The sequence below is a fragment of the Heterodontus francisci genome, chromosome 1 (assembly GCF_036365525.1).
Source record: "Heterodontus francisci isolate sHetFra1 chromosome 1, sHetFra1.hap1, whole genome shotgun sequence".
NCBI classification, from domain to species: domain Eukaryota; kingdom Metazoa; phylum Chordata; class Chondrichthyes; order Heterodontiformes; family Heterodontidae; genus Heterodontus; species Heterodontus francisci.
The window spans coordinates 80,071,410-80,096,962 of record NC_090371.1 but is presented as its reverse complement, the minus strand read 5'-3'; the positions used below and the strand labels follow the sequence as shown (position 1 = coordinate 80,096,962).

At 45.5% G+C, this 25,553-nt stretch overlaps 1 protein-coding gene across 6 annotated transcripts in view; it reads right to left on the bottom strand.

Annotated features, from left to right (window-relative positions):
• The window catches only part of npr3 (natriuretic peptide receptor 3), a 125,679-nt gene extending 101,913 nt beyond the window's left edge, over positions 1-23,766 (bottom strand). For 4 of the 6 annotated variants that reach the window (XM_068032516.1, XM_068032524.1, XM_068032533.1 and 1 more), the window contains exon 1: positions 22,924-23,766. In XM_068032516.1, the coding sequence (XP_067888617.1) occupies positions 22,924-23,569 (646 nt within the window). In that variant the 5' untranslated portion in view covers positions 23,570-23,766. The remainder of the gene's footprint in view (positions 1-22,923) is intronic. The other 2 variants (XM_068032560.1, XM_068032551.1) reach the window with 1 other exon arrangement.
• Between the last annotated feature and the right edge of the window lie 1,787 nt (positions 23,767-25,553).

Sequence of the window (25,553 nt, the reverse complement as noted above, 5' to 3'; positions counted from 1 at the left end):
AACCTGTAGAATTCTCTACCGCAGAAGGCAGTGGAGGCCAAATCATTAAATATATTCAAGCAGGAGATAGATATATTTCTTAATGCCAAAGGGATTAAGGGATATGGGGAAAAAGCGGGAACAGGGTACTGAGTTCGACGATCAGCCATGATCCTTTTTGAATGGCGGAGCAGGCCCGAAGGGCTGAATGGCCTACTCCTGCTCCTATTTTCTATGTTTCTAACACGATGGTGGGTATCCTCGATGTGAAGACGAGACTTTAACTCCACAAGGACTGTGCAGTGGTCATTCCTACCAATACTGTCATGGACAGATGCATCTGCGATGGGTAGATTAGTGAGGACAAGGTTTTTCCCTTTTGTTAGTTCCCTCACCACCTGCCGCAGACCCAGTCCAGCAGCTATGTCCCTTAGGATTCAGCCAGCTTGGTCAACAGTGGTACAACCGAGCCACTCTTGATGATGGACATTGAAGTCCCCCACCCAGAGTACATTCTGTGCCCTCAGTGCTTCTTCCAATCGGAGTTCAACATGGAACAGTACTGATTCATCAGCTGAGGGGGCGCGGTAGGGGTAATCAGCAGGAGGTTTCCTTGCCCATGTATGGCCATTAGACTTCATGGGGTTTGGAGTCACTGTTGATCTTAGTTACCATGGAAACAAGGAACCCAAAAGACCCTTTTGAAAGAAGGGTTGAAGGTTCTAACACAAAAAGGGCAATGGGTTTCGCTCTCCCAGACTTACAAACTGTAAAACAGGGAGCCAGGGAATCTAAAATGCATATTCAAGTTGCAATTGTAAACACCTGGAAACAAAGGAAGGCCGAGGTGGTTTTGCTATTGGTAGACTTATCTGAGAAAAGGCAAACGACTATTGACTTCTTGATCTGGATTAATTCGACAAACTTTCCTAGATCTGGTGGCAGGCTGAAAGGAAGACCAGTAAGCACAGCTGTACAACCAAAAGAGAGAGCGAGAGAGAGAGCAGTTGCTCTTAGATCACCGATACAGTAAAAGGCTGCTAAGATTTGAAGCCGATTCGAAAGTTGAGGTTTGTGGAGAAGAAAATACCTGTGGGGTCACCAAAGATTGTCTTATTAATGGAAGACCAATCAAATGTGTTCAGAAGAAGTGAGAGAAGAGGACATTTGTTTTGAGAAGGACACTGGGAGACCCAACTCATTGCAACTGGGAGGTGTTTGGGACTTTTAATTGCAAGGATACCTTTTGGTGAGGAGACTGTATAACATATGAATTTGGTGAGGGGTTTTCGAATGTGACATTAAATTCATAGGATCTATGTTGCTCTGTAATTTAGTGTATTAGCTGCCTACTAAGTACTGTTTAGTTAATGTTGCGATGAAGTTTAGTTGTTAACCTAAAAGTCCTGAAACATGAAATCTTGTGTAATTCTTTAATCAGTCTAGGAAGTTCATATTTCTGGCTTTAAAGTCCTCCTTCCCAAAACCCACAAAAAGGTCTGTACCGGCAGACCCATTGTGTCAGCCTGCTCCTGCCCCACTGAACTTATTTCTTCCTATCTTGACTCTATCTTTTCTCCGCTAGTCCAGTCTCTTCCCACCTACATCCGTGACTCTTCTGACGCCCTACGTCATTTTGACCGATTCCAATTTCCTGGCCCCAACCGCCTCCTCTTCACTATGGACGTCCAATCTCTCTACACCTCCATCCCCCACCAGGAATGGTTTGAGGGCTCTCCACTTCTTCCTTGAACAGAGGCCCAAACAGTCCCCATCCACCACCCCCTCTTCTGCCTGGCTGAACTTGTTCTCAGATTGAACAACTTCTCCTTCAACTCCACTCACTTCCTTCAAGTAAAAGGTGTTGCTATGGGTACCTGCATGTGTCTTAGTTATGCCTGTCTTTTTGTGGGATGTGTCGAACATTCCTTGTTCCAGTCCTACTCAGGCCCCCTCCTCCAACCTTTTTCTGGTATATTGATGACTGTATCGGTGCCGTTTCCTGCTCCCGCCCCGAACTGGAAAGCTGTATCAACTTTGCTTCTGATTTCCACCCTTCTCTCACCTTTACATGGTCCATCTCTGACACTTCCCTTCCCTTCCTCGACTTCTGTCTCCATCTCTGGGAATAGGCTGTGTACTAATATCCATTATAAGCCCACCGTCTCCCACAGCTACCTCAACTACACTTCTCCACACCCTGCCTCCTGTAAGGACTCCATTCCGTTCTCCCAATTTCTCCGTCTCCGACGCATCTGCTCTGATGATGCTACCTTCCATGACAGCGCTTCTGATATGTCTTCCCTTTTCCTCAACCGAGGATTCCCCCCCACTGTGGTTGACAGGGCCCTCATCCGTGTCTGGCCCATTTCCCGTATCTCTACCCTCACCCCTTCCCCTCCCTCCCAGAACCGGAACAGGGTTCCCCTTGTCCTCACTTTCCACCCCACCAGCCTCCATATCCGAAGGATCATCCTCTGCCATTTCTGCCACCTCCAGCGTGATGCCACTACCAAATACATCTTTCCCTCCCTTCCCCTGTCAGCATTCCGAAGGGATCATTCCCTCCGCGACACCCTGGTCCACTCCTCCATTACCCCCACCACCTTGTCCCCTTCCCACGGCACCTTCCCCTGCAGTCGCAGGAGGTGTAATACCTGCCCATTTACCTCCTCTCCCCTCACTATCCCAGGCCCTAAACACTCCTTTCAGGTGAAGCAGCAATTTACTTGTACTTCTTTCAACATAGTATACTGTATTCACTGCTCACAATGTGGTCTCCTCTACAATGGGGAGACCAAACGCAGACTGGGTGACCGCTTTGCTCAGTCCAAAAGCATGACCCCAAGCTTCCGGTTGCTTGCCATTTCAACACTCCCCTCTGCTCTCATGTTCACATCTCTGTCCTGGGATTGCTGCAGTGTTCCAGTGAACATCAACGCAAGCTCGAGAAACAGCATCTCATTTATCAATTTGGCACACTACAGCCTGCCAGACTGAACATTAAGTTCAATAATTTCAGAGCATGACGGGCCCCCCATTTTACTTTTATTTTTAATTATTTTTTTCTTTTTTTTGTGTGTTTAATAAATTTTATTCTATTTTATCTTAGTTTGTTCAGTTTGCTTACCCACTGTTTTTTTTCATGTTTGTACTTGTGGCTGTTCAGTTTTCAGTCCGTTAACACCCTATCTGTACTAATGCTTTGTCTTTCAACACACCATTAACATATTGTTTGCCTTTGCTCCATGACCTTTTGGGCGGTTATTCTCTATGACCTTGTCCTATCTACACCTTCTCCTTTGTTATCTCTTGTCCCACCCCTGCTTTACTTGCTTAAAACCTTTTACATTTCAAATATTTGCCAGTTCTGAAGAAGGGTCACTGACCTGAAACGCTAACTCTGCTTCTCTCTCCACAGATGCTGCCAGACCTGCTGAGTATTTCCAGCATTTCTTGTTTTTATTTCAGATTTCCAGCATCCGCAGTATTTTGCTTTCATTTAAAGTTAGTGGCCTCCACTGAGGTCATAACAATAGCTGAAAGTACTTAAACATTAAGAAACAATATAAGTTGATGAAGCAGGCATAATGACAGTGTGGGGGTGAAATTCTTCAAGCAAAATGGGCACTCAAATGAATACATCACGCACAGCAGGGGGAATGTTGCATAAAATGCTTTCTTGGCTGTCGACCTACCCTGATGGATGAACCCCAAACATTCATTTTGCACATTCACCATAATTCAGGTAACAAGGTGAAACTATGACCAAACTTTAATTAGCATTATAATTGTTAGCATTATATATGTGAATGTGGTGCTTCAACTACAGGCTGGCATTTACAGTGCTGATTTATTTTTCTTGCAACTCCTCCTGTAATGGAGCTGTCCTGATTTTATTTCATTCCAACAGTTCTGCAATGATTTATTTTCATACACAAAAGTTAATGCATGCACTGCCACTTACTTCTATTTCTTTTTAGCAACTGATTTCTTTTTGCACTCATGCTGATTATTTTTTTCTGTGGTGCTCTGTTAATGCATCCACATTGATTTTATACCGACAGCTCTTCCAAACTCCCACCCACCCTTCATTCTAATTACATTTCTTGTTACCAGCTTCTGATGAAACTATTACTGTCACATGTACCTCACTTCTGAGCACCATATTATATAGCAATGTTTCACAGATGTATATCATGAACAGTACAAAGGTGATAATTAGATCACCTTTATTCTTAACAATGTTATTTACCTACAGAAACAACTTAGATTAATAGATTCACCCTGTTATCAAACTCACCCACTTTTCTTCATACCTTGTCCCTGTTCACATTATTGCCCTAAGAGTAAAACTTTTTTTTAAATTGAGAAACCAAGTATGGCAAGCATGATAGGGTTTTATTTTATATCTGTTTTGGAAGAGGCTGAAAAGGATAAAGGTTCACTAGGAATCCTGCAGCGAGTAACTCCCCTCCTGACTCCCCAAAGCCTGTCCACAAGACACAAGTCAAGAGTGTGATGGAATACTCTCCACTTGCCTGGATGCAGTTCCAACAACACTCAAGAAGCTCGATATCATTCAGGATAAAGCAGCCCACTTGATTGGCACCCCATCCACCACCTTCAACATTCACTCCCTCCACCACGAATGCACAGTGGCAGCAATGTGTACCATCGACAAGATGCACTGCAGCAACGCACCAAGGCTCCTTAGACAGCACCTTACAAACTCGTGATCTCTACTACCTAAAGGACAAGGGCAGCAGATGCATGGGAACACCACCACCTGCAAGTTGCCCTCCAAGCCACATACCATCCTGACTTGGAACTATATCGCTGTTCCTTCACTGTCACTGGGTCAAAATCCTGAAACTCCCTTCCTAACAGCACCCTTGGTATACCTACCCCACATGGACTGCAGCGGTTCAAGAAGGCAGCTCACCATCACCTTCTCAAGGGCAATTAGGGATGAGCAATAAATGCTGACCTAGCCAGTGATGCCTACATCACATGAACGAATAAAAAAAAATTGGGAGTCATCACTGATAACACTCACAAAGCATTTGGTCAATGTGAGGAAGTTACTAAGCCAGAAGAAAGGTATAGGGGCATATCTGGAGAGCAATGGACCAGAGGTAACAAATTATACTGACATTGCAGATTAATGATGAGACCATTTCTGGAGAATGGTGTATAGTATTGGTCACTCTAGTCCTAACAGTGTATGGATGCAGTAGAGAAGGGTTTAACTGATTCCAGAAATTATGGTTTGGATTTTGTTGAAGTCACGACATCGAGATCCATAGCAGGGGAGGGGCCAGAAGACTGTACCAGCAGCGGGCCACCACAGAGCCCGACGCTGGGAGTACCAGGCCTGATTTTCCCGGCGGTGGCGCCCCCCCCCCCCGCTGCTGGGTGACGGAACCTGCTTTGAATATGTAAATTAAGAAAATGAATACATTTAAATAAAATGGCCAGCGATCTTACCTGCTGCCCGGGATCTTCCGAGCGGCGGCCGGCACTCATGCACCTTCACTTTCCTGTCCAGGGAAAGCTGGCGCCACCGAGGTGGGGAAGGGGGGTACTTAGGATTTTCAGTGTAGTGGGAGTAGAGGGTTACGGGGTCAAATGTGCATTAATAGTGTTGGGGTGGGGGTAAAGGAGTGACCTCTGCACTTTGAACTGTTTGAGAGGGGAAAGGTCAAGTCTTGCATCTAAGTCTCTTGGTGGGGGGAAGGGCAACTATTAACTGTAAGTGTTGGGCGGGGGGGGTGATTTTTTTTACTGTGGTGTACTGGGGGTGGGGTACGGTTTGAAATATATAAATTTATCGGTAGGTCTGATTGCCCTTTAAAAATAGTGCCAGCGCCTGCGCAAAGGCAGCTGACGCCGTTGCCGGTGTGGCAGAGCCTGCCCCCGCCACATGACTGGGGTAGGTGGGGGGGGGGGGGGGGGCGGGGCGGTGGCCAGACCAGCGTATTATCTTGAGCTCGCAGCAGCATGGCAGTGCGCGGCTCGCACGTGCAGGCTGCCATTTTCTCTGCCCGCCACTGAGAATAAAATTCAGCACTATGAGTCTAACTTATAAAGAAAGATCTAAGAAACTAAATCTATTTTTTTAGAGAAATGAATGAGGGAGTGATACAAATTTTTTAAATAATATATGGTTAAAGCATTTTAAGGTTCACATAAGGTGGAGCTAAACAGCTAGAGAACATCAAGACAACATTCAGAAGTATCAATCAAAGTTAGAGATTAGAAAAAAATCCTGCGAGATAGTCAATATGTGAAGCTAATTCCCAGAGAAAGTCGTTCATTTGGCAGTTTTTTAAAATGAGCTGAATCAACACCTGAGGATCCAGGAATCAGGATTATAGAAATACCTACCAACATTCTTCCTTTTTTTCTGGTGTGGAGGAAGGAAATTAATGCTTTCTAAAGCAGGGGATCAACAGGTGTTTTTTGTAAGAGAGGTCCATGATAGAATAATTATACATGGAGAATGGGTACAGCAGGCTTGTTTAGCTGAATGACCTTTTCTAGCTCTGCATCTTATTGTATTCTTTACATAGTATGCGTTCTGAAAATGAACAGGCAATAGGGCCATAATGGGAGCTGAAGTTTAGCATTGCATGGTTCATATGCAATTACCATATCAGTCTATGATTACATGTGACCTGTATATTTTGAAGACGGCAGTGTAGTTGATTGTGGTCTTGCAAGTTTAATTGGTAATCTGTAGCTTTTGGGATCAACTGTCCTTACTTCTGGTTATTTAAGAATAGTGCGGTTTTCTAATCTCACCTACCCTCCAAAATCCACAGATACATCGGGAGATCATTCCTTTCTACTGTTTAGGCATTGAATATAAACTATAGTGTTAAGAATGTGAACATGTACAGAATGTATTCCATTATTTGCACATCACTATTTCATTCCAACAGATAGCAGCAACACAATATCATAAACTAGCAGAGACCAGCAAAACATTTGCAGTTATATCTTAACTGCAACAGTACTTCTTTAAATACAGGATTCTCGTTATTCTTTCACCTTTCTTTAACAGAATCAAAACTTCTCACTCTGGAAAAAGCTACCTAAAGCTGCCCATGTATAAAAGCAAGCTGAGGAATATAAATACCAATTTTGTCAAGAGTCTGGCCTTGTTATGGAAGTCTAATTGGGAATTGTTTTCTTCTAAGTTGAAAAGACAGATTTACATTTGATAAGCCCAATATTATTCAAGGAATAAACACTCTATTTCCTTGAAATAATTTCAGCATCTATCATCATTGATAACAGCTTCTTGACTACCAATCTTGTTCCATGACAAAGTCCCTGTTTAAGATTCAAGTTTTGTAGCAACATTATAACTCCTCCTTCCTTGAGTCTATGTTTGTGCGGTGGCATGACTATTGGAGTTAGGCTGTGTAGAAACTCTGGAGGGTATTGACTGTTATCATCTTCTTCGTCTATAGAATTAATGCTAATGTATTCTTTTAATTCACCTGGCAGCTTTACTAAAACTTTTTCATTCAAATCTAGTAAATCTTCATTTTTAGCACAAAGAATAGCTCTTGAATAATATGTTGTATCAAATAATTGTCCCTATCATTTTGACACACAGCCAATATGATCATCCACCCCTCCCATGCCATCCCCTTCCTCCCATGCCATCACCCTAATGCCATCCCAATCCCTTTCCTCCCATCCCTCCCATGCCATCCCCATCCCACCCTCCCATCAATCCCATCCCATCCCTCATGGAAACAATCTCTCCAGCAAGGGGAACTCTGTTGTTGGGCTCCCCTTACCTTCCACTATTTTTATTCTCCACCAAACCCCAATACCCCACCACCATCACTGCATGTGCGTTACGCGCTCCAGTCCTTCTCAAACCCCACGTACCTCCAGGGATGGCAGGCACCGCCCACCACCCACCAAATAAACCCACCAACAGTCGTACCCCTGAAACCAATTGATCAAACCAGCCCAGACAGACAAAAACTGACTATCATTATTATAGATTGTAGAATGGGGCAACAGAATGTTTAATAGTTTTTTTAAGAGCTCTTTCAATGAAGGTTCATTGTATTCCAAAGAGGTTCTTCAGCTGGATCTTCACATTTGTTAGACTAACAATGTTCAGAAATGTACACAGCTTCTTCACCTTCTGAAGCATTGATATTCAGATCTGTTTCAAGAGACTTAGCCTGGGCCTGAGCATATCACTTCTTTTAGAAACTTCAGCCAAGAAAATCCAGATGTATATTGAGAGGGACACAAAGTAGGTGGAGGAGAACAAGAAAACAAAACTGAGAGGATTACTTTTTGTTTCGGAGGACCGGGGACTGCTGGGTAGGGGAAAAGTATTTATTTGGGCAGTTTTAAAATCTTTGTCTTTTGCGAGGAGCAGCCTTGATAGAACGGGGTGCGGAGCGGACTTTCAGCTGAGCGGTCAATTTCAGTAAGTTACAAGTTAATCCCTTTTTTGTTTCGGAGGACCGGGGACTGCTGGGTAGGGGAAAAGTATTTATTTGGGCAGTGGCAGTACCCGAGACACTACACGTGTAGTGTCTCCCACCCACCCTCCTCCTCTAACCAAAAAAAAAGGACTCTAGGGTGTTGATAAGGTAAGCTTTTTATTTAAAACTTCAGTCCGTCGGATTGCTAAGCGAACAAGTTTTGACTTTTTTTTTCGTTTGGTTTTTCAGTAGATTTATTGGGAATCTAGAATAGTGGGAATGGAGGTAAAGGCAGTTGTATGTTCCTCCTGCAGAATGTGGGAGGTAGGGGTCGCCAAGAGTGTCCCTGCTGACTGCATCTGCGGGAAGTGCACCCAACTCCAGCTCCTCGCAGACCGCGTTAGGGAACTGGAGCTGGAGCTGGATGAACTTCGGATCATTCGGGAGGCGGAGGGGATTATTGACAGGAGTTATAGGGAGGCAGTCACACCTCAGGTAAAAGAAGTAGGTAGATGGGTTACCGTCAGGGGAAGGAGAGGGAACCAGCAGGCAGTGCAGGGATCCCCTGTGGCCGTTTCCCTCAACAACAGGTATACCGTTTTGGATACTGTTGGGGGGGACGACTTACCAGGGGTAAGCAATGGGGTGCAGGTCTCTGGCACAGAGTCTGTCCCTGTTGCTCAGAAGGGAAAAGGGAAGAGGAGCAGAGCATTAGTCATTGGGGACTCCATAGTTAGGGGAACAGATAGGAGGTTCTGTGGGAACGAGAGAGACTCACGGTTGGTGTGTTGCCTCCCAGGTGCCAGGGTACGTGATGTCTCCGATCGTGTTTTTGGGATCCTTAAGGGGGAGGGGGAGCACCCCCAAGTCGTGGTCCACATAGGCACCAACGACATAGGTAGGAAGAGAGATGGGGATTTAAGGCAGAAATTCAGGGAGCTAGGGTGGAAGCTTAGAGCGAGAACAACCAGAGTTGTTATCTCTGGGTTGTTGCCTGTGCCACGTGCTAGCGAAGAGAGGAATAGGGAGAGAGAGGAGTTGAACACGTGGCTGCAGGGATGGTGTAGGAGGGAGGGTTTTGGTTTCCTGGATAATTGGGGCTCTTTCTGGGGTAGGTGGGACCTCTACAAACAGGATGGTCTTCACCTGAACCAGAGGGGTACCAATATCCTGGGGGGGAGATTTGTTAGTGCTCTTCGGGGGGGTTTAAACTAAATCAGCAGGGGAATGGGAACCTAAATTGCAGTGCCAGTGTACAGGCTGTTGAGAGTAGTGAGGTAGGGGATAAGGTTACAGGGACGCAAGAGGGCACTGGCAAGCAAGAACTTGGTTTAAAGTGTGTCTACTTCAACGCCAGGAGCATCCGGAATAAGGTGGGTGAGCTTGCAGCATGGGTTGGTACCTGGGATCCTGATGTTGTGGCCATTTCGGAGACATGGGTAGAGCAGGGGCAGGAATGGATGTTGCAGGTTCCGGGATTTAGATGTTTCAGAAAGAACAGAGAAGAGGGTAAAAGAGGGGGGGGTGTGGCATTGTTAATCAAGGAAAGTATTACAGCGGCAGAAAGGACGTTTGAGGACTCGTCTACTGAGGTAGTATGGGCCGAGGTTAGAAACAGGAGAGGAGAGGTCACCCTGTTGGGAGTTTTCTATAGACCTCCGAATAGTTCCAGAGATGTAGAGGAAAGGATAGCGAAGATGATTCTCGACAGGAGCGAGAGTAACAGGGTAGTGGTTATGGGGGACTTTAACTTTCCAAATATTGACTGGAAATACTATAGTTCGAGTACTTTAGATGGGTCTGTTTTTGTCCAGTGTGTGCAGGAGGGTTTTCTGACACAGTATGTGGACAGGCCAACCAGGGGCAATGCCACATTGGATTTGGTACTGGGTAATGAACCCGGCCAGGTGTTCGATTTAGATGTAGGTGAGCACTTTGGCGATAGTGATCACAATTCGGTTAGGTTTACCTTAGCGATGGGCAGGGACAGGTATATACCGCAGGGCAAGAATTATAGCTGGGGGAAAGGAAATTATGACGCGATTAGGCAAGATTTAGGATGTGTAGGATGGGGAAGGAAACTGCAGGGGATGGGCACAAACGAAATGTGGAGCTTATTCAAGGAGCAGCTAATGCGTGTCCTTGATAAGTATGTACCTGTCAGGCAGGGAGGAAGTTGTCGAGCAAGGGAGCCATGGTTTACTCAAGAAGTTGAAGCGCTTGTCAAGAGGAAGAGGGCGGCTTATGTTAGGATGAGACGTGAAGGCTCAGTTAGGGCGCTTGAGAGTTACAAGCTAGCCAGGAAGGATCTAAAGGGAGGGCTAAGAAGAGCAAGGAGAGGACACGAGAAGTCATTGGCGGATAGGATCAAAGAAAACCCTAAGGCTTTCTATAGGTATATCAGGAATAAACGAATGATAAGAGTTAGAACAGGGCCAATCAAGGATAGTAGTGGGAAGTTGTGTGCGGAATCAGAGGAGATAGGGGAAGCGTTAAATGAATATTTTTCGTCAGTATTTACAGTAGAGAAAGAAAATGTTGCCGAGGAGAATACTGAGATTCAGGCTACTAGGCTAGATGGGATTGAGATTCACAAGGAGGAGGTGTTAGCAATTTTGGAAAGAGTGAAAATAGATAAGTCCCCTGGGCCAGATGGGATTTATCCTAGGATTCTCTGGGAAGCCAGGGAGGAGATTGCAGAGCCGTTGTTGTTGATCTTCAAGTCGTCATTGTCGACAGGAGTAGTGCCGGAGGACTGGAGGATAGCAAATGTTGTCCCCTTGTTCAAGAAGGGGAGTAGAGACAGCCCTGGTAATTATAGACCTGTGAGCCTTACTTCGGTTGTGGGTAAAATGTTGGAAAAGGTTATAAGAGACAGGATTTATAATCATCTTGAAAAGAATAAGTTCATTTGCGATAGTCAGCACGGTTTTGTGAAAGGTAGGTCGTGCCTCACAAACCTTATTGAGTTTTTCGAGAAGGTGACCAAACAGGTGGATGAGGGTAAAGCCGTGGATGTGGTGTATATGGATTTCAGTAAGGCGTTTGATAAGGTTCCCCACGGTAGGCTATTGCAGAAAATACGCAAGTATGGGGTTGAAGGTGATTTAGAGCTTTGGATCAGAAATTGGCTAGCTGAAAGAAGACAGAGGGTGGTGGTTGATGGCAAATGTTCATCCTGGAGTTTAGTTACTAGTGGTGTACCGCAAGGTTCTGTTTTGGGGCCACTGCTGTTTGTCATTTTTATAAACGACCTGGATGAGGGTGTAGAAGGGTGGGTTAGTAAATTTGCGGATGACACGAAGGTCGGTGGAGTTGTGGATAGTGTCGAAGGGTGTTGTAGGGTGCAGAGGGACATAGATAGGCTGCAGAGCTGGGCTGAGAGATGGCAAATGGAGTTTAATGCGGAGAAGTGTGAGGTGATTCACTTTGGAAGGAGTAACAGCAATGCAGAGTACTGGGCTAATGGGAAGATTCTTGGTAGTGTAGATGAGCAGAGAGATCTTGGTATCCAGGTACATAAATCCCTGAAAGTTGCTACCCAGGTTAATAGGGCTGTTAAGAAGGCATATGGTGTGTTAGCCTTTATTAGTAGGGGGATCGAGTTTCAGAGCCACGGGGTCATGATGCAGCTGTACAAAACTCTGGTGAGGCCGCACCTGGAGTATTGCGTGCAGTTCTGGTCACCGCATTATAGGAAGGATGTCGAAGCTTTGGAAAGGGTGCAGAGGAGATTTACTAGGATGTTGCCTGGTATGGAAGGAAGGTCTTACGAGGAAAGGCTGAGGGACTTGGGGTTGTTTTCGTTAGAGAGAAGGAGGAGGAGAGGTGACTTAATAGAGACATACAAGATAATCAGAGGGTTAGATAGGGTGGATAGTGAGAGTCTTTTTCCTCGGATGAGGATGGCAAACACGAGGGGACATAGCTTTAAGTTGAGGGGTGAAAGATATAGGACAGATGTCAGAGGTAGTTTCTTTACGCAGAGAGTAGTAGGGGCGTGGAACGCCCTGCCTGCAACAGTAGTAGACTCGCCAACTTTAAGGGCATTTAAGTGGTCATTGGATAGACATATGGATGTAAATGGAATAGTGTAGGTCAGATGATCGGCGCAACATCGAGGGCCGAAGGGCCTGTACTGCGCTGTAATATTCTAATTCTAATTCTAATACTTGTCATAGGTGTAGTGTTCATCATCAAATAAAGGCCTCCCCTTAACAACTTCCTTTCTTCAGCCCCCTTAAACCTAGCATTAAAGAGGATGTGTAATTTGGTTAAGGTACAGTTAAAAATAATCAAATACTCCATGGAACATGACATTTCCTGTGCTTCTGGGGCCAAGAAAATGTCATCTATAGAAAGCAACTATCCATGGTTGAGAGTGAAGCAGAATTAACGTTTTAGGTCTGTGACCTTTCATCAGAACTGGCAAAGGTTAGAAAAGAATCAGGTTTTAAACAAGTTGGGGGGGTGGTGGTGGCGGCATTGGTGGGGAAGAGAACAAAAAGGAAGGTGTGTGATAGGGCAGAAGGCAGGAGAGATGAAAAAATAAAGCTGTAATGGGACAAAGGCAATTCTTCACTTGCCGTGTATTCACAATACCCTCTGACCTTCCCATTTCTGATGCTGAACGAGCTGTACTTAACAAAGGACTCAGTTTAATCCCCTTATGCCATCATCTCAATGAATTTTGCGCTCAGCATGATGTTGAGCTCTTCTTCGCCTCAAGGGCACTTCTTTGACCATGAGTCCTACCCCGACCAGCGGACTCTTTCACCCAACTCCAGTATTCTCCCTCCACCTGGACCCCTCCCTCTGACCTGTTACCCACTCTTGATCTTTTCATTGAGAACTGTCGGCGTGACATAGTCATCTCAATTTCTCTGCTCCCCTCGCTCACTCTAACCTGTCTCCCTCCGAACTTGCTGCATTCCGTTCTCTCAGGTCTAACCCCAACATTGTGATCAAACCTGCTGACAAGGGTGGTGCTGTTGTTGTCTGGCGAAAATCCAGCCCGTAAATTCAGAGATGTACCGCAACTGCAAAGGATTCTACTCCCTCGTTGTCCAGCAGCTATACTTAACGCATCAGTCAATGCCCGCTATTCTAACAGTAGTCAGGATGCCTTTATTCTGTGCCAGTCCACTATACCATCACCATTTGTGCCACCACAAGAAACCAGAGGGTGGCCATTGTGAGATAAGGACCAACTGCTGACCACCTGACTCATGACTTCGGCGAGCAACCCTGTCACACGTGAGTAGCCTGCATATTAACAAGTCATAATAGCACACAAAATGTAATTTAATAGACCACTGAAGGGCTTAAGCAACATTTCCAATGCCAGGACTGCTCTGGAGGAGAAGAGGCCAGAATGGGAGGAACGCAGAGATCTCAGTGGGTTTCAGGGTTGGAGGAGGCTACAGAGATAGGGAGAGGCAAAGCCATGGGAGATTTGAAAACAAGGATGAAAATTTTAAAATTGAGGCAATGCCAGACCAGAACCCAATGTAGGTCAGTGAGCACAGAGGGTGATGTGTGAATGGGATTTCTGGTGTGAGGTAGGATACGCATAGCAGAGATTTGGATGAGCTGACATTTACACAGAATGCAATGTGGGAGGCTGGCCAGGAAAGCACTGAAATAAAGGTCTCCAAATTTACTCTCTTCATATTAAAGAGGTGATTGCTACAGTTCTGACTGAATAACTCTTCCTGGAGAATGTCTTCCTAACAAGTCGAAACAATATAATATACCTTCAATAAACCATTTGCAGAACAACAGTTTCATATTATTTGTACTGCCTTCCATTTGTGACTCATGATGGAGATTACAAATTAGTTTGGCTAATGTGTTATAAGAATCATATATACAGAACCCAAGCAGCTGAAGAGGCAGAGGAGTAAGAAGAGGAGGAGGAGGCAACCAGTACATCCCCTTTCAGCTAGGATGTCTGTGATCGGCAGCTCTTCCGACTCCGGTACTAGTGAGCGCAACCCCAATTCCCCATTAGATACATATTCACACCTTACCTTCCCTCTGTTACTCTTGGTCACAATGCTGAAATAGAAGCCACCATAAAACAAACATTCCAAACCAAATGTATTAATCAAACCATCCAATATTACATGTAAAAATCAACAAATCACCCTTGTGCATTACCTTACTGCCTGTCTTCCATGTGCTTTTACCTGCCCTAATGCTCCTACGCAGTGCTACCCCAGTGCGACACAGCTGTTGGAAGGCTGCTGATTTTCAGTGGGGGAAATTGCAGATGTCCTTGGAGGATGGCCTCTTACAGCTCTCGCCTGAGAAGATCTGGCTTTGGACTGTACCACCTTGATATGGGCAGTAGCAGTCTTGGCTAGTTTGCCAACAAACAAGGGCACTGGTCTAGTGATAGTGGTGGGAGGACAAATGCCATTACCCTCAGAGAGGACAGCAGGTTCACGCTCCACACCACCACTGCCCCTCTCCTGGGGCAGAATCTCAGCTATCTGGAGGACAGAGTGCTAGACTACTGTGTTACCCTGCAAGCTCTTTTGATCACTGGTATCCAGAGCCATGATGGCAGACACCTGAGCATGCATGGCAGCAAGATGCAGATGCATGGCTTCAGTCTGAGCTTCCACTGCAGCACTCAAACATTGTGTGGCTTCTGCCTGTGCTGCAATAGAAGCTGAGACATCAGCCATCAGACACTGCATCATGGTTGGGTCCACAAATGTGATAATGAAGTTGGTCACCACCACTGGAAAGGATGGACTCCAAGCTCTATGCGAAGCTGTGTGCAAGGTTGGTGCTGGAGTGCTTCATGCTCTTTGACACACAGGCTTTCTGTCAGGCCTGTCACTCCACCGAGCATTTTTGTGAGTATACACACCAACCTTTTTCTATACACTGTCCCATCGAGGTTGTCATCTGAGTCTTCTGCAGCAGAACACTCGTGTGACCTCACACACTGATGAGCTGGCACCTGCACTACCGTTTCCCCCTGCCCTGGCTGCAGACCACTCGTGCCCGGAGTCTCACCATGTGCAGATCCTACTTCTATGCTACCCTCTAAAGTACACGCAGTGTCAGCAAGTGTCACAGTGAGCGGCAGTGTTTCATCATCATCAGTCTCTTGTTCCTCTTCTACTTCTTGTTCTTCTATCACTGCCAGGCCAGGTTGCAGTTCTTTGGTGTCTTAAAGGGGAAAGCCATGAGGGTAGGGTTGTGGTGAGGGGAGGGGTGCAAAGCAAGAAGTGCATGCTTACACCATCTGAAGATTGTAGATCAGAAGAGATTGTGGATGAAGGGAAAGTGGGATGTGGGAAGGAGGATTAGTTCTGAGCATACTGCCATCTGCAATGCTTTCAGCCCTGCCACTGGCCCCACTGCATCAGTTATGTCCACTCCAATGATGGCGATCACCATCTCCTCCATCGATGTGAGGCCATGCAGTTGTGCCAATCCCCCATCAGTTAGGTACAGCTGCCTGTGGTTGTGTGCCACCTTACCTTGCAAGAGAGAGAGAAGTCAGCAAGTGGGGTACAATATGTTTGGGTGATGTGCCTGCCATGGTTGAACAACTGGCAGTGTGTGCAATCTGTGAGACTTGGGTGTGAGGCTTAAAGCAGTGCTAAGTGTGTGAGCATCATTCCAAGCAGAAGGGCCACCCGCGCATCAACACTAGAAGAATTTCTCACCCACAGCTGTTACAAAAATTTCTAAATTCACTTGTAACAGCCCTTCAAAACACTCCCACAAGGGATGCTGAGACCAAGTGGGCCCACATCAGAGATGCCATCTATGAGTCAGCTTTGACCACCTACGGCAAAAGTGCGAAGAGAAATGCAGACTGGTTTCAATCTCACTTTGAAGAGCTGGAACCTGTCATAGCCGCTAAGCGCATTGCACTGTTGAACTACAAGAAAGCCCCCAGCGATTTAACACCCGTAGCACTTAAAGCAGCCAGAAGCACTGCACAAAGAACAGCCAGGCGCTGCGCAAACGACTACTGGCAACACTTATGCAGTCATATTCAGCAGGCCTCAGACACCGGAAACATCGGAGGAATGTATGATGGCATGAAGAGAGCTCTTGGGCCAACCATCAAGAAGATCGCCCCCCTCAAATCTAAATCAGGGGACATAATCACTGACCAACACAAACAAATGGACCGCTGGGTTGAGCACTACCTAGAACTGTACTCCAGGGAGAATGCTGTCACTGAGACTGCCCTCAATGCAGCCCAGCCTCTACCAGTCATGGATGAGCTGGACATACAGCCAACCAAATCAGAACTCAGTGATGCCATTGATTCTCTAGCCAGTGGAAAAGCCCCTGGGAAGGACAGCATTACCCCTGAAATAATCAAGAGTGCCAAGCCTGCTATACTCTCAGCACTACATGAACTGCTATGCCTGTGCTGGGACGAGGGAGCAGTACCCCAGGACATGCGCGATGCCAATATCATCACCCTCTATAAAAACAAAGGTGACCGCGGTGACTGCAACAACTACCGTGGAATCTCCCTGCTCAGCATAGTGGGGAAAGTCTTTGCTCGAGTCGCTCTGAACAGGCTCCAGAAGCTGGCCGAGCACGTCTACCCTGAGGCACAGTGTGGCTTTCGTGCAGAGAGATTGACCGTTGACATGCTGTTCTCCCTTCGTCAGATACAGGAGAAATGCCGTGAACAACAGATGCCCCTCTACATTGCTTTCATTGATCTCACCAAAGCCTTTGACCTCGTCAGCAGACGTGGTCTCTTCAGACTACTAGAAAAGATTGGATGCCCACCAAAGCTACTAAGTATCATCACCTCATTCCATGACAATATGAAAGGCACAATTCAACATGGTGGCTCCTCCTCAGAGCCCTTTCCTATCCTGAGTGGCGTGAAACAGGGCTGTGTTCTCGCACCCACACTTTTTGGGATTTTCTTCTCCCTGCTGCTTTCACATGCGTTCAAGTCCTCTGAAGAAGGAATTTTCCTCCACACAAGATCAGGGGGCAGGTTGTTCAACCTTGCCCGTCTAAGAGCGAAGTCCAAAGTACGGAAAGTCCTCATCAGGGAACTCCTCTTTGCTGACGATGCTGCTTTAACATCTCACACTGAAGAGTGCCTGCAGAGTCTCATCGACAGGTTTGCGGCTGCCTGCAATGAATTTGGCCTAACCATCAGCCTCAAGAAAACAAACATCATGGGGCAGGATGTCAGAAATGCTCCATCCATCAATATTGGTGACCACGCTCTGGAAGTGGTTCAAGAGTTCACCTACCTAGGCTCAACTATCACCAGTAACCTGTCTCTAGATGCAGAAATCAACAAGCGCATGGGAAAGGCTTCCACTGCCAGTCCAGACTGGTCAAGAGAGTGTGTGAAAATGGCGCACTGACGCGGAACACAAAAGTCCGAGTGTATCAGGCCTGTGTCCTCAGTACCTTGCTCTATGGCAGCGAGGCCTGGACAACGTATGTCAGCCAAGAGCGACGTCTCAATTCATTCCATCTTCGCTGCCTCCGGAGAATACTTGGCATCAGGTGGCAGGACCGTATCTCCAACACAGAAGTCCTCGAGGCGGCCAACATCCCCAGCTTGTACACACTACTGAGTCAGCGGCGCTTGAGATGGCTTGGCCATGTGAGCCGCATGGAAGATGGCAAAATCCCCAAAGACACATTGTACAGCGAGCTCGCCACTGGTATCAGACCCACCGGCCGTCCATGTCTCCGCTATAAAGACGTCTGCAAACGCGACATGAAATCCTGTGACATTGATCACAAGTCGTGGGAGTCAGTTGCCAGCGTTCACTAGAGCTGGCGGGCAGCCATAAAGACGGGGCTAAAATGTGGCGAGTCGAAGAGACTTAGTAGTTGGCAGGAAAAAAGACAGAGGCGCAAGGGGAGAGCCAACTGTGCAACAGCCCCGACAAACAAATTTCTCTGCAGCACCTGTGGAAAAGCCTGTCACTCTAGAATTGGCCTTTATAGCCACTCCAGGCGCTGCTTCACAAACCACTGACCACCTCCAGGCGCGTATCCATTGTCTCTCGAGATAAGGAGGCTCAAAAGAAAGTGTGTGAGGGTGAGGTGAAGTTATGAATGTCAGTTATGAGTCCTCGTTAATAGAGATTCTTGGTAGATAAGTGAAGGAGCAGTGGTGAATTGAGCAGTGTGTGAGGCTAATGGTTCATTTGTAAGTATATAGCATTTGAAGATGATTTGCTGACCTTGACCACTTGTGTGAGGTCATTGAACTTCTTGCAGCACTGCATCCATGTCCTTGGGGATGCACTTCTGGAATTGACTGCAGTGGTTATCATCCCCCATTCCCTTTACAGCATCTGTCTGGAGAGCCTCCTGGTCCCCTGTGAATAGAGGACCTCTCTCCTCTTGTCCACCTCCTGCACCAAGTCCTCCAGTCCTGTATCCGAAAACTTTGGAGCACGCTCTCTGCCCTGTTGCCCTGCCATTTTTTACTGTTCTTCCAACTCGGAATGTCTTTTCCAGCCACTTTCAGCACCTGCTGCAGCTAGAAAACATATCCCCATTATGAGATGCAGACTAGCTTTAAATTGTGCAGATTATCTGTAGGTGCACTAACATTTCATAATCTTTTGTCCCCTGCTGAGACGTGCAGCCACTCAGCTGCATGTTTAGTGCTGGTTGCATTTTTTTTTATTCATTCATGGGATGTGGGCATCACTGGCTAGGCCGGCATTTATTGCCCATCCCTAATTGCGCTTGAGCAGGTGGTGGTGAGCTGCCTTCTTGAACCGCTGCAATCCATGTGAGCTCGTTACACCCACAGTGCTGTTAGGAAGGGAGTTCCAGGATTTTGACCCAGCAACAGTGAAGGAAAGGCGATATAGTTCCAAGTCAGGATGGTGTGTGACTTGGAGAGAAACTTGCAGGTGGTGGCGTTCCCATGCATTTGCTGCCCTTGTCCTTCTAGTTGGTAGAGGTCGCAGGTTTGCAAGGTTCTGTCTAAGGAGCCTTGATGCGTTGCTACACTGCATCTTGTAGATGGTACACACTGCTGCCACTGTGCGCCGGTGGTGGAGGGAGTGAATGTTTGTGAATGGGGTGCCAATCAAGCAGGCTGCTTTGTCCTGGATGGTGTCGAGCTTCTTGAGTATTGTTGGAGCTGCACCCATCCAGACAAGTGGAAAATATTCCATCACACTCCTGACTTGTGCCTTGTAGATGGTGGACAGGCTTTGGGGAGTCAGGAGATGAGTTACTCACTGCAGGATTCCTATCTTCTGACCAGCTCTTGTAGCCACGGTATTTATATGGCTACTTTAGTTCAGTTTCTGGTCAATGGTAGCCCCTAGGATGTTGATAGTGGGGGAATGTTACTTGCCACTTATCAGCCCAAGCCTGGATATTGTCCAGGTCTTGCTGCATTTCTACATGGACTGCTTCAGTATCTGAGGGGTCACGAATGGTGCTGAACATTGTGCAATCATCAGCGAACATCCCCACTTCTGACCTTATGATTGAAGGAAGGTCATTGATAAAGCAGCTGAAGATGGTTGGGCCTGGGACTCTACCCTGAGGAACTCCTGCAGTGATGTCTTAGAGCTCAGATGATTGACCTCCAACAACCACAACCATCTTCCCTTGCGTTAGGTATGACTCCACCCACTGGAGAGTTTTCCCCCTGATTCCCATTGACTCCAGTTTTGCTATGGCTCTTTGATGCCATACTCGGTCAAATGATGCCTTGATGTCAAGAGCAGTCACTCTCAGCTCACCTCTTGTGTTCAGCTCTTTTGTCCATGTTTGAACCAAGGCTGTGATGAGGTCAGGATCTGAGTGGCCCTGGCGGAACCCAAACTGAGCGTCACTGAGCAGATTATTGCTAAGCAAGTACTGCTTGATGGCACTGTTGATAACACCTTCCATCACTTTACTGATGAGTGCTACAATCATGGTACTGAGCAGGCAGTACGAAGTTTGTATTCTGCTTGCATTGGAAGGAATGAGCATGGGTTAATCACATTTCAAGTTAGGATATGGGCAGCAAAGTTATGGATGAGCTCAAGTTTACAGAGGATGCAAAGAGGGAGGCCAGCCATCAGATATTTCACTTTGCTTTTGCCCCATGACCTCCGTGTCAGTTAATCTCTCCAGCCCTCTGTCCTATCACACACCTTCCCTTTGGTTCTCTTTCCCCCCACCCTACTTTACTTGCTTAAAGCCTATTACAGTTCTAACCTTTGCCAGTTCTAATGAAAGGTCACTGACCTGAAACGTTAACTCTGCTTCTCTCCACAGATGATGCCAGACCTGCTAAGTATTTCCAGCACTTCCTGGTTTTATAACAGTTACTTGATACTTAAGAATTTAGCAATATTTGGAACCGTTTAAAATGTTTAAAAAGCAAAAGTTTATCTTTGTCTTGGTTTGAGCTACTTAAGTGAAATATACATTTTCAAGATTAGGTCACTGGATATTGAAGTTGGATGATACACAGTTCCAGTGTTGATACATCTTTATACAATAGGCAATACGAGTACAGGAGGAGGTCTGAGTTCTATAGACTGTGATACTTAGTGCAGAGTTTACTACAAAGGAAGTAAAGCAATGTTATAGGATGAACCTTTGGATAAATTTAGCTAGGTTGCTTAAGGGATCTTTCAAGTATCTTACAATGTAGAAGCTATGCTGATGTTTAGTTGATGCTCTGTAAAAATGGGGAAATACTGAAAATTGACAATGTTAAAAGTGTAACATTTTAAAAGTAAATACCCTGATACACACTATTGTATTATGCAAGCACATATTCTGTCTTGCCTACACACGTGTTCTGAACACTTCCTTGCATCATGGTCATTATTCTTTGCTAAGATAATATTTTAAATCCTGCTTTTCAGCCTCATATTTCTCACCTTGCTTCTACGAGTTTTTGATTTTCAATTATAACTGTACTGCCGATCCCAATCAGCCACATCCTGCACGTTGTGAGTATTACAAATGCCAGAAATAAAAGGCAACATTAAATACTCTAGTTTGTTTTAAATCAGATATAATACGTGGTGAAGCCAGTCTCACTCCAGTGAAGTAGATGCAGGTTTTTCAATCTGTTATTACATCTACCTGCAACAGTTTTAGCAAGCGTTTCTGCGGGAGCCTGCGGCTTGATCAAGTTTCTATCCAGCTAGTGAATTGCCTTAGTACCAATTGATTTCTGAATATTGATCTAACTACACCTATCAGCCTGGTTAAATGCATTGTCGGTTTTGATTTGTGATACAATCGTTGCCTCTAATGTTACCTTGCATATTTTGCAATATACATACTGTAAATTGGAACCAAATGCCTTTAAAAGGTTAGATGCTGAGTTATTTAAGGTATTTTTTGGTGAGGGTTACTAATATAACCCCTAGTTGAATGAAGTATAGGTTCCAAACTAAACACAACTGAAATTATTGGATAATTAAATATTAATGCATAATGTTTATTAGGAATAAGATGCAGACCGTGATATCAAAATCATCTGCCTAGCAACAGTTAATGTTCTGTAATTTATGTAAAAAGACTTGCATTTATATAGCACCTTTCACGACCACCAAAGCTCTTTACAGCCAATGAAGTACTTTTAAAGTGTAGTCACTGTTGTGATATAGTAAACACAGCAGCCAATTTTGCGCACAGCAAACTCCCACAAACAGCAATGTGATAATGACTAGATAATCTTTTTTTTTGTGATATTGCATCAGGGATAAATATTGACCAGGACACTGGGGATAACTCCTCTCCTCTTTCACGAAACAAGTGCCAATGGGATCTTTTATGTCCACCTGAAGGACAGACAGGGCCTCGATTTAACGTCACGTCCCAAAGACAGATAATGTGTATTTAAAACGAGATGTGCACAGGTTCACTTGGTGTAGGCAGTCTCAACAAAGTCCTATTACTTCTCCCAAGCTCTTTTATGGCATCTCAGACATCCATTACATCAAACAAGGGAGTCAAAACTTTATTTACTTTGCATGGTATCTATTTGCTGTTATGATATGGAACCGCTTGATGACTTCAACTCAACTGGTAATAAATCCTGCAGCACACACACTGTTATCTAATCTTCCCCCTGTGATACTGCACCTCAGAATTCGGACAAAAGTTTGACGAATCACTATGATGTATCTGACGGGCTTTTCATAAACTCCCTGCTTTTTCGACCCCCGTTTCATTGTGCTACACATGAACCTGTCAGTATCCTTTTACCTAATCTGCCCTTTTATTTTCCGTTTTCTACAGGCGCAACCGTGTTGATCCGATTTTACCCTTATGCATCTGGATGCTTATCTGTGGGCCTGCTACGTATTGCTTCAAAGCATCTAAAGTTGTTTTTTTTTAGCCCATCTCCAAAAAGTGCGCTATTACCCAAAGTCATCTTTCTCTTATAATGGAACGGTGGAGAATACGAGAAAAACAAACGCATGGATTTTGCAAAGTTGTTCTTAAAAAGTACACTCACTCCTGGCATGGTCCTGGATCTGCTGCACGATGTGGTCCAACTGGTCCCCCTCATAGACACTAAATGAATGCATCTGATAGCCTTCCGCAACAAAGGCGACATGGACCCCCTCCATAGTGAAGAAGCAGGTCCTCTCCTCAAAATCTTCGGCGTACAGCAGGGCCACCCTCTTCCACCTGTAGCGCTGGAACATGGCCAAGAACATCTCACCCATCTTGGAGTAAGACGGGGACACCCGCGTGAGGTAGGTGTACTCGGGGACTTTGTGGGCGAAGCCCGAAGCTAAGGCTCCGGCTGAAACCATGGGGATGTTCCAGTGGGACGCCAGCCTGGCGACCGGGGCAGCCGCATAGTCACACACGGGCCCCACGATCACATCGGGTTTCTGCAGCATACTGATGTCCACCAGGTGAAACACAGCCTTGTTGCCACAGTCCGAGTCCAGGTACTGCACACTGAAGTTCAGCCTGGTCTGAGCCAGGTTCTGGATGGCGTAGTCGATGGCAGGTTTGATTCTGTTCATGGAGAACAGGTAGGAGCTTTCCACCGGCAGCAGCACCAGCACGCTGATATCCACCGTGCTACCAAGAGCTACAAAAAGCACGGTCGAGTACAAGAAAACGCGACCATCTGAAACAGAACGCATCTTGGCCAGCAGTTTTTTTTTGGGGGGGAGGGGGTGCTTTCTGAAGGGCAGGATGGGGAGAAAAGAAAAGCAGCAAAAAAGTTTATGGGGAAAACTTTGCAAAAGTTGAGAGGAGGTGGTTGTGGTCTGGGCTCTGAAAGCGATCGCACACTATGGAAAGGCTGATTGCTTTTGGTGTTGAATACTGTCAAGCTGCCGTTTAAATAGTGTGTTAGCCAAGACTGTACCACAGGGAGCCACAGGGAGGAGGGCTTGATCTTCCAATTGGTTCCATACGTCAGTCCTGCTTCATCTCTCTGTTCAGTATCTTTTCCATCATTTCTCACCCGGGCTTAGTTGTAAGACAATCTCTGACAATTAAAATGTTTGCTATTTAACTTATGAGAAGGGAAAGGTTGTATTTCCCCCAATGCAATTAAAAATTAGTCTTTTTTGTTTCAGAGAAAAACTGATCCATTAATGAAAACTTATTCAGTAAAAGTTGCAAGTATATTTAATGACTTGAATAAGTGGCAGATTTTTCGTTTCATGCAAAAAAAACCCCAGCCCGCTATTACTGACAGGGTTACAGTAGCGATAGATTCAGGAACACACCAACTGTCGGTGTGGGTGGCATTAGGGTGTCAGTCACCACAGCTTAGTGCAGGGTTTTCCTCAGACGACCTTTATTTCCTGGTTTCACGTCGCAACTCCTGCGAACAGATGGAACTTGCTATTTACCAGCCGAGATCTTGTACTTTCCAAAAGGGTTAATGTCTTCATGTGCGTTGAGTTTATAAAGCACGGCATCGGGAAAGGTGAAATCAAGTCTTTGCCATTTTTGCAGAAGTTGCACGACTGCAACTGGAGACACGTGCTGTCACCCAAACAAAGGTTTAACTGATTGCACCAGAGCGCCGACTACTAAAGGAAAGCGTTCCCCGAGTTGTTATAGAAAGGTGACGAAATGATATTCGAACTTTTAAAATCGTGCATTACACGCAAAAAATACTTTCTCAAACGGATACGCTGTTTCCGTTTTCCCACGTTAAGGGAACATAAAAATTGTTATCGGAAAACTAAAGGTCGATTTTAAGTTAGTTTCTTGGCATCGACGTTGTGAGACTTTGGGGATAAAGGTTGAGGCAGCAACTATGGGGGTGAATTTCTGTGGGATTTTGTCAACAGCGAAAGACCCCTCGAAACCCCAGAAAAAAGTGTTTACTTTGTTTTTTTTCTGCGTTTCCGTGGCTCTTGAAAGTTAGAGGAAGGAGTGGGAAATTCACCCTCTATGTAAACATTACAGATTAGATCGGATAGGTGGATGAAAGGAGGATAAAGGGATATGGGAACAGGGTGGTTAAATGTGATACGGACCAATTACTTGCATGAAGCTTAAACACCCATTACTGACAGGTTGGGCTAAATGGCCTGTTTCTATGTTGCAATTATATTTAACATTTACTCTGTATACTGGATGAAAGCACGCTAAAACTTACGAGAAAATAAAATCTAGGGGCACATCTGGACTGATGGCCAGAAACATAAAGAAATTCTACGTTAGGTTTTGACAGAATTATTAAGATAAACAATATCTGCAAATATAAATTATCTTTAAGAAAATCTTTTTAAATCCTTTGGGCACATTTTCCTCTCTTCCTCAATTTTTAATTGCATCTAATGGCCACAATTAAAAGGATAGGTATTCCCAATTTTACTTCAACCATCTTCATCCAACATGAATTGCAAAATGGGAATGGCAATAAACTGGCACTCCTATAATAATTTTCATTTCACGTGTCATGCACAAAATTCTTAAAGGGATAGACAGGGTAGATGCAGAAAAGATGTTTCCCCTGGCTCTGGGGTTTAGAACCAGGGGACACAATCTCAGAATAATGGGCAAGCCATTTAGGACTGAGATGAGGAGGAACTTCTTCACTCAGAGGGTGGTGAATTGTTGGAATTCTCTGCCCCAGAGGGTGGTGGAAGCTCATTGAGTAAG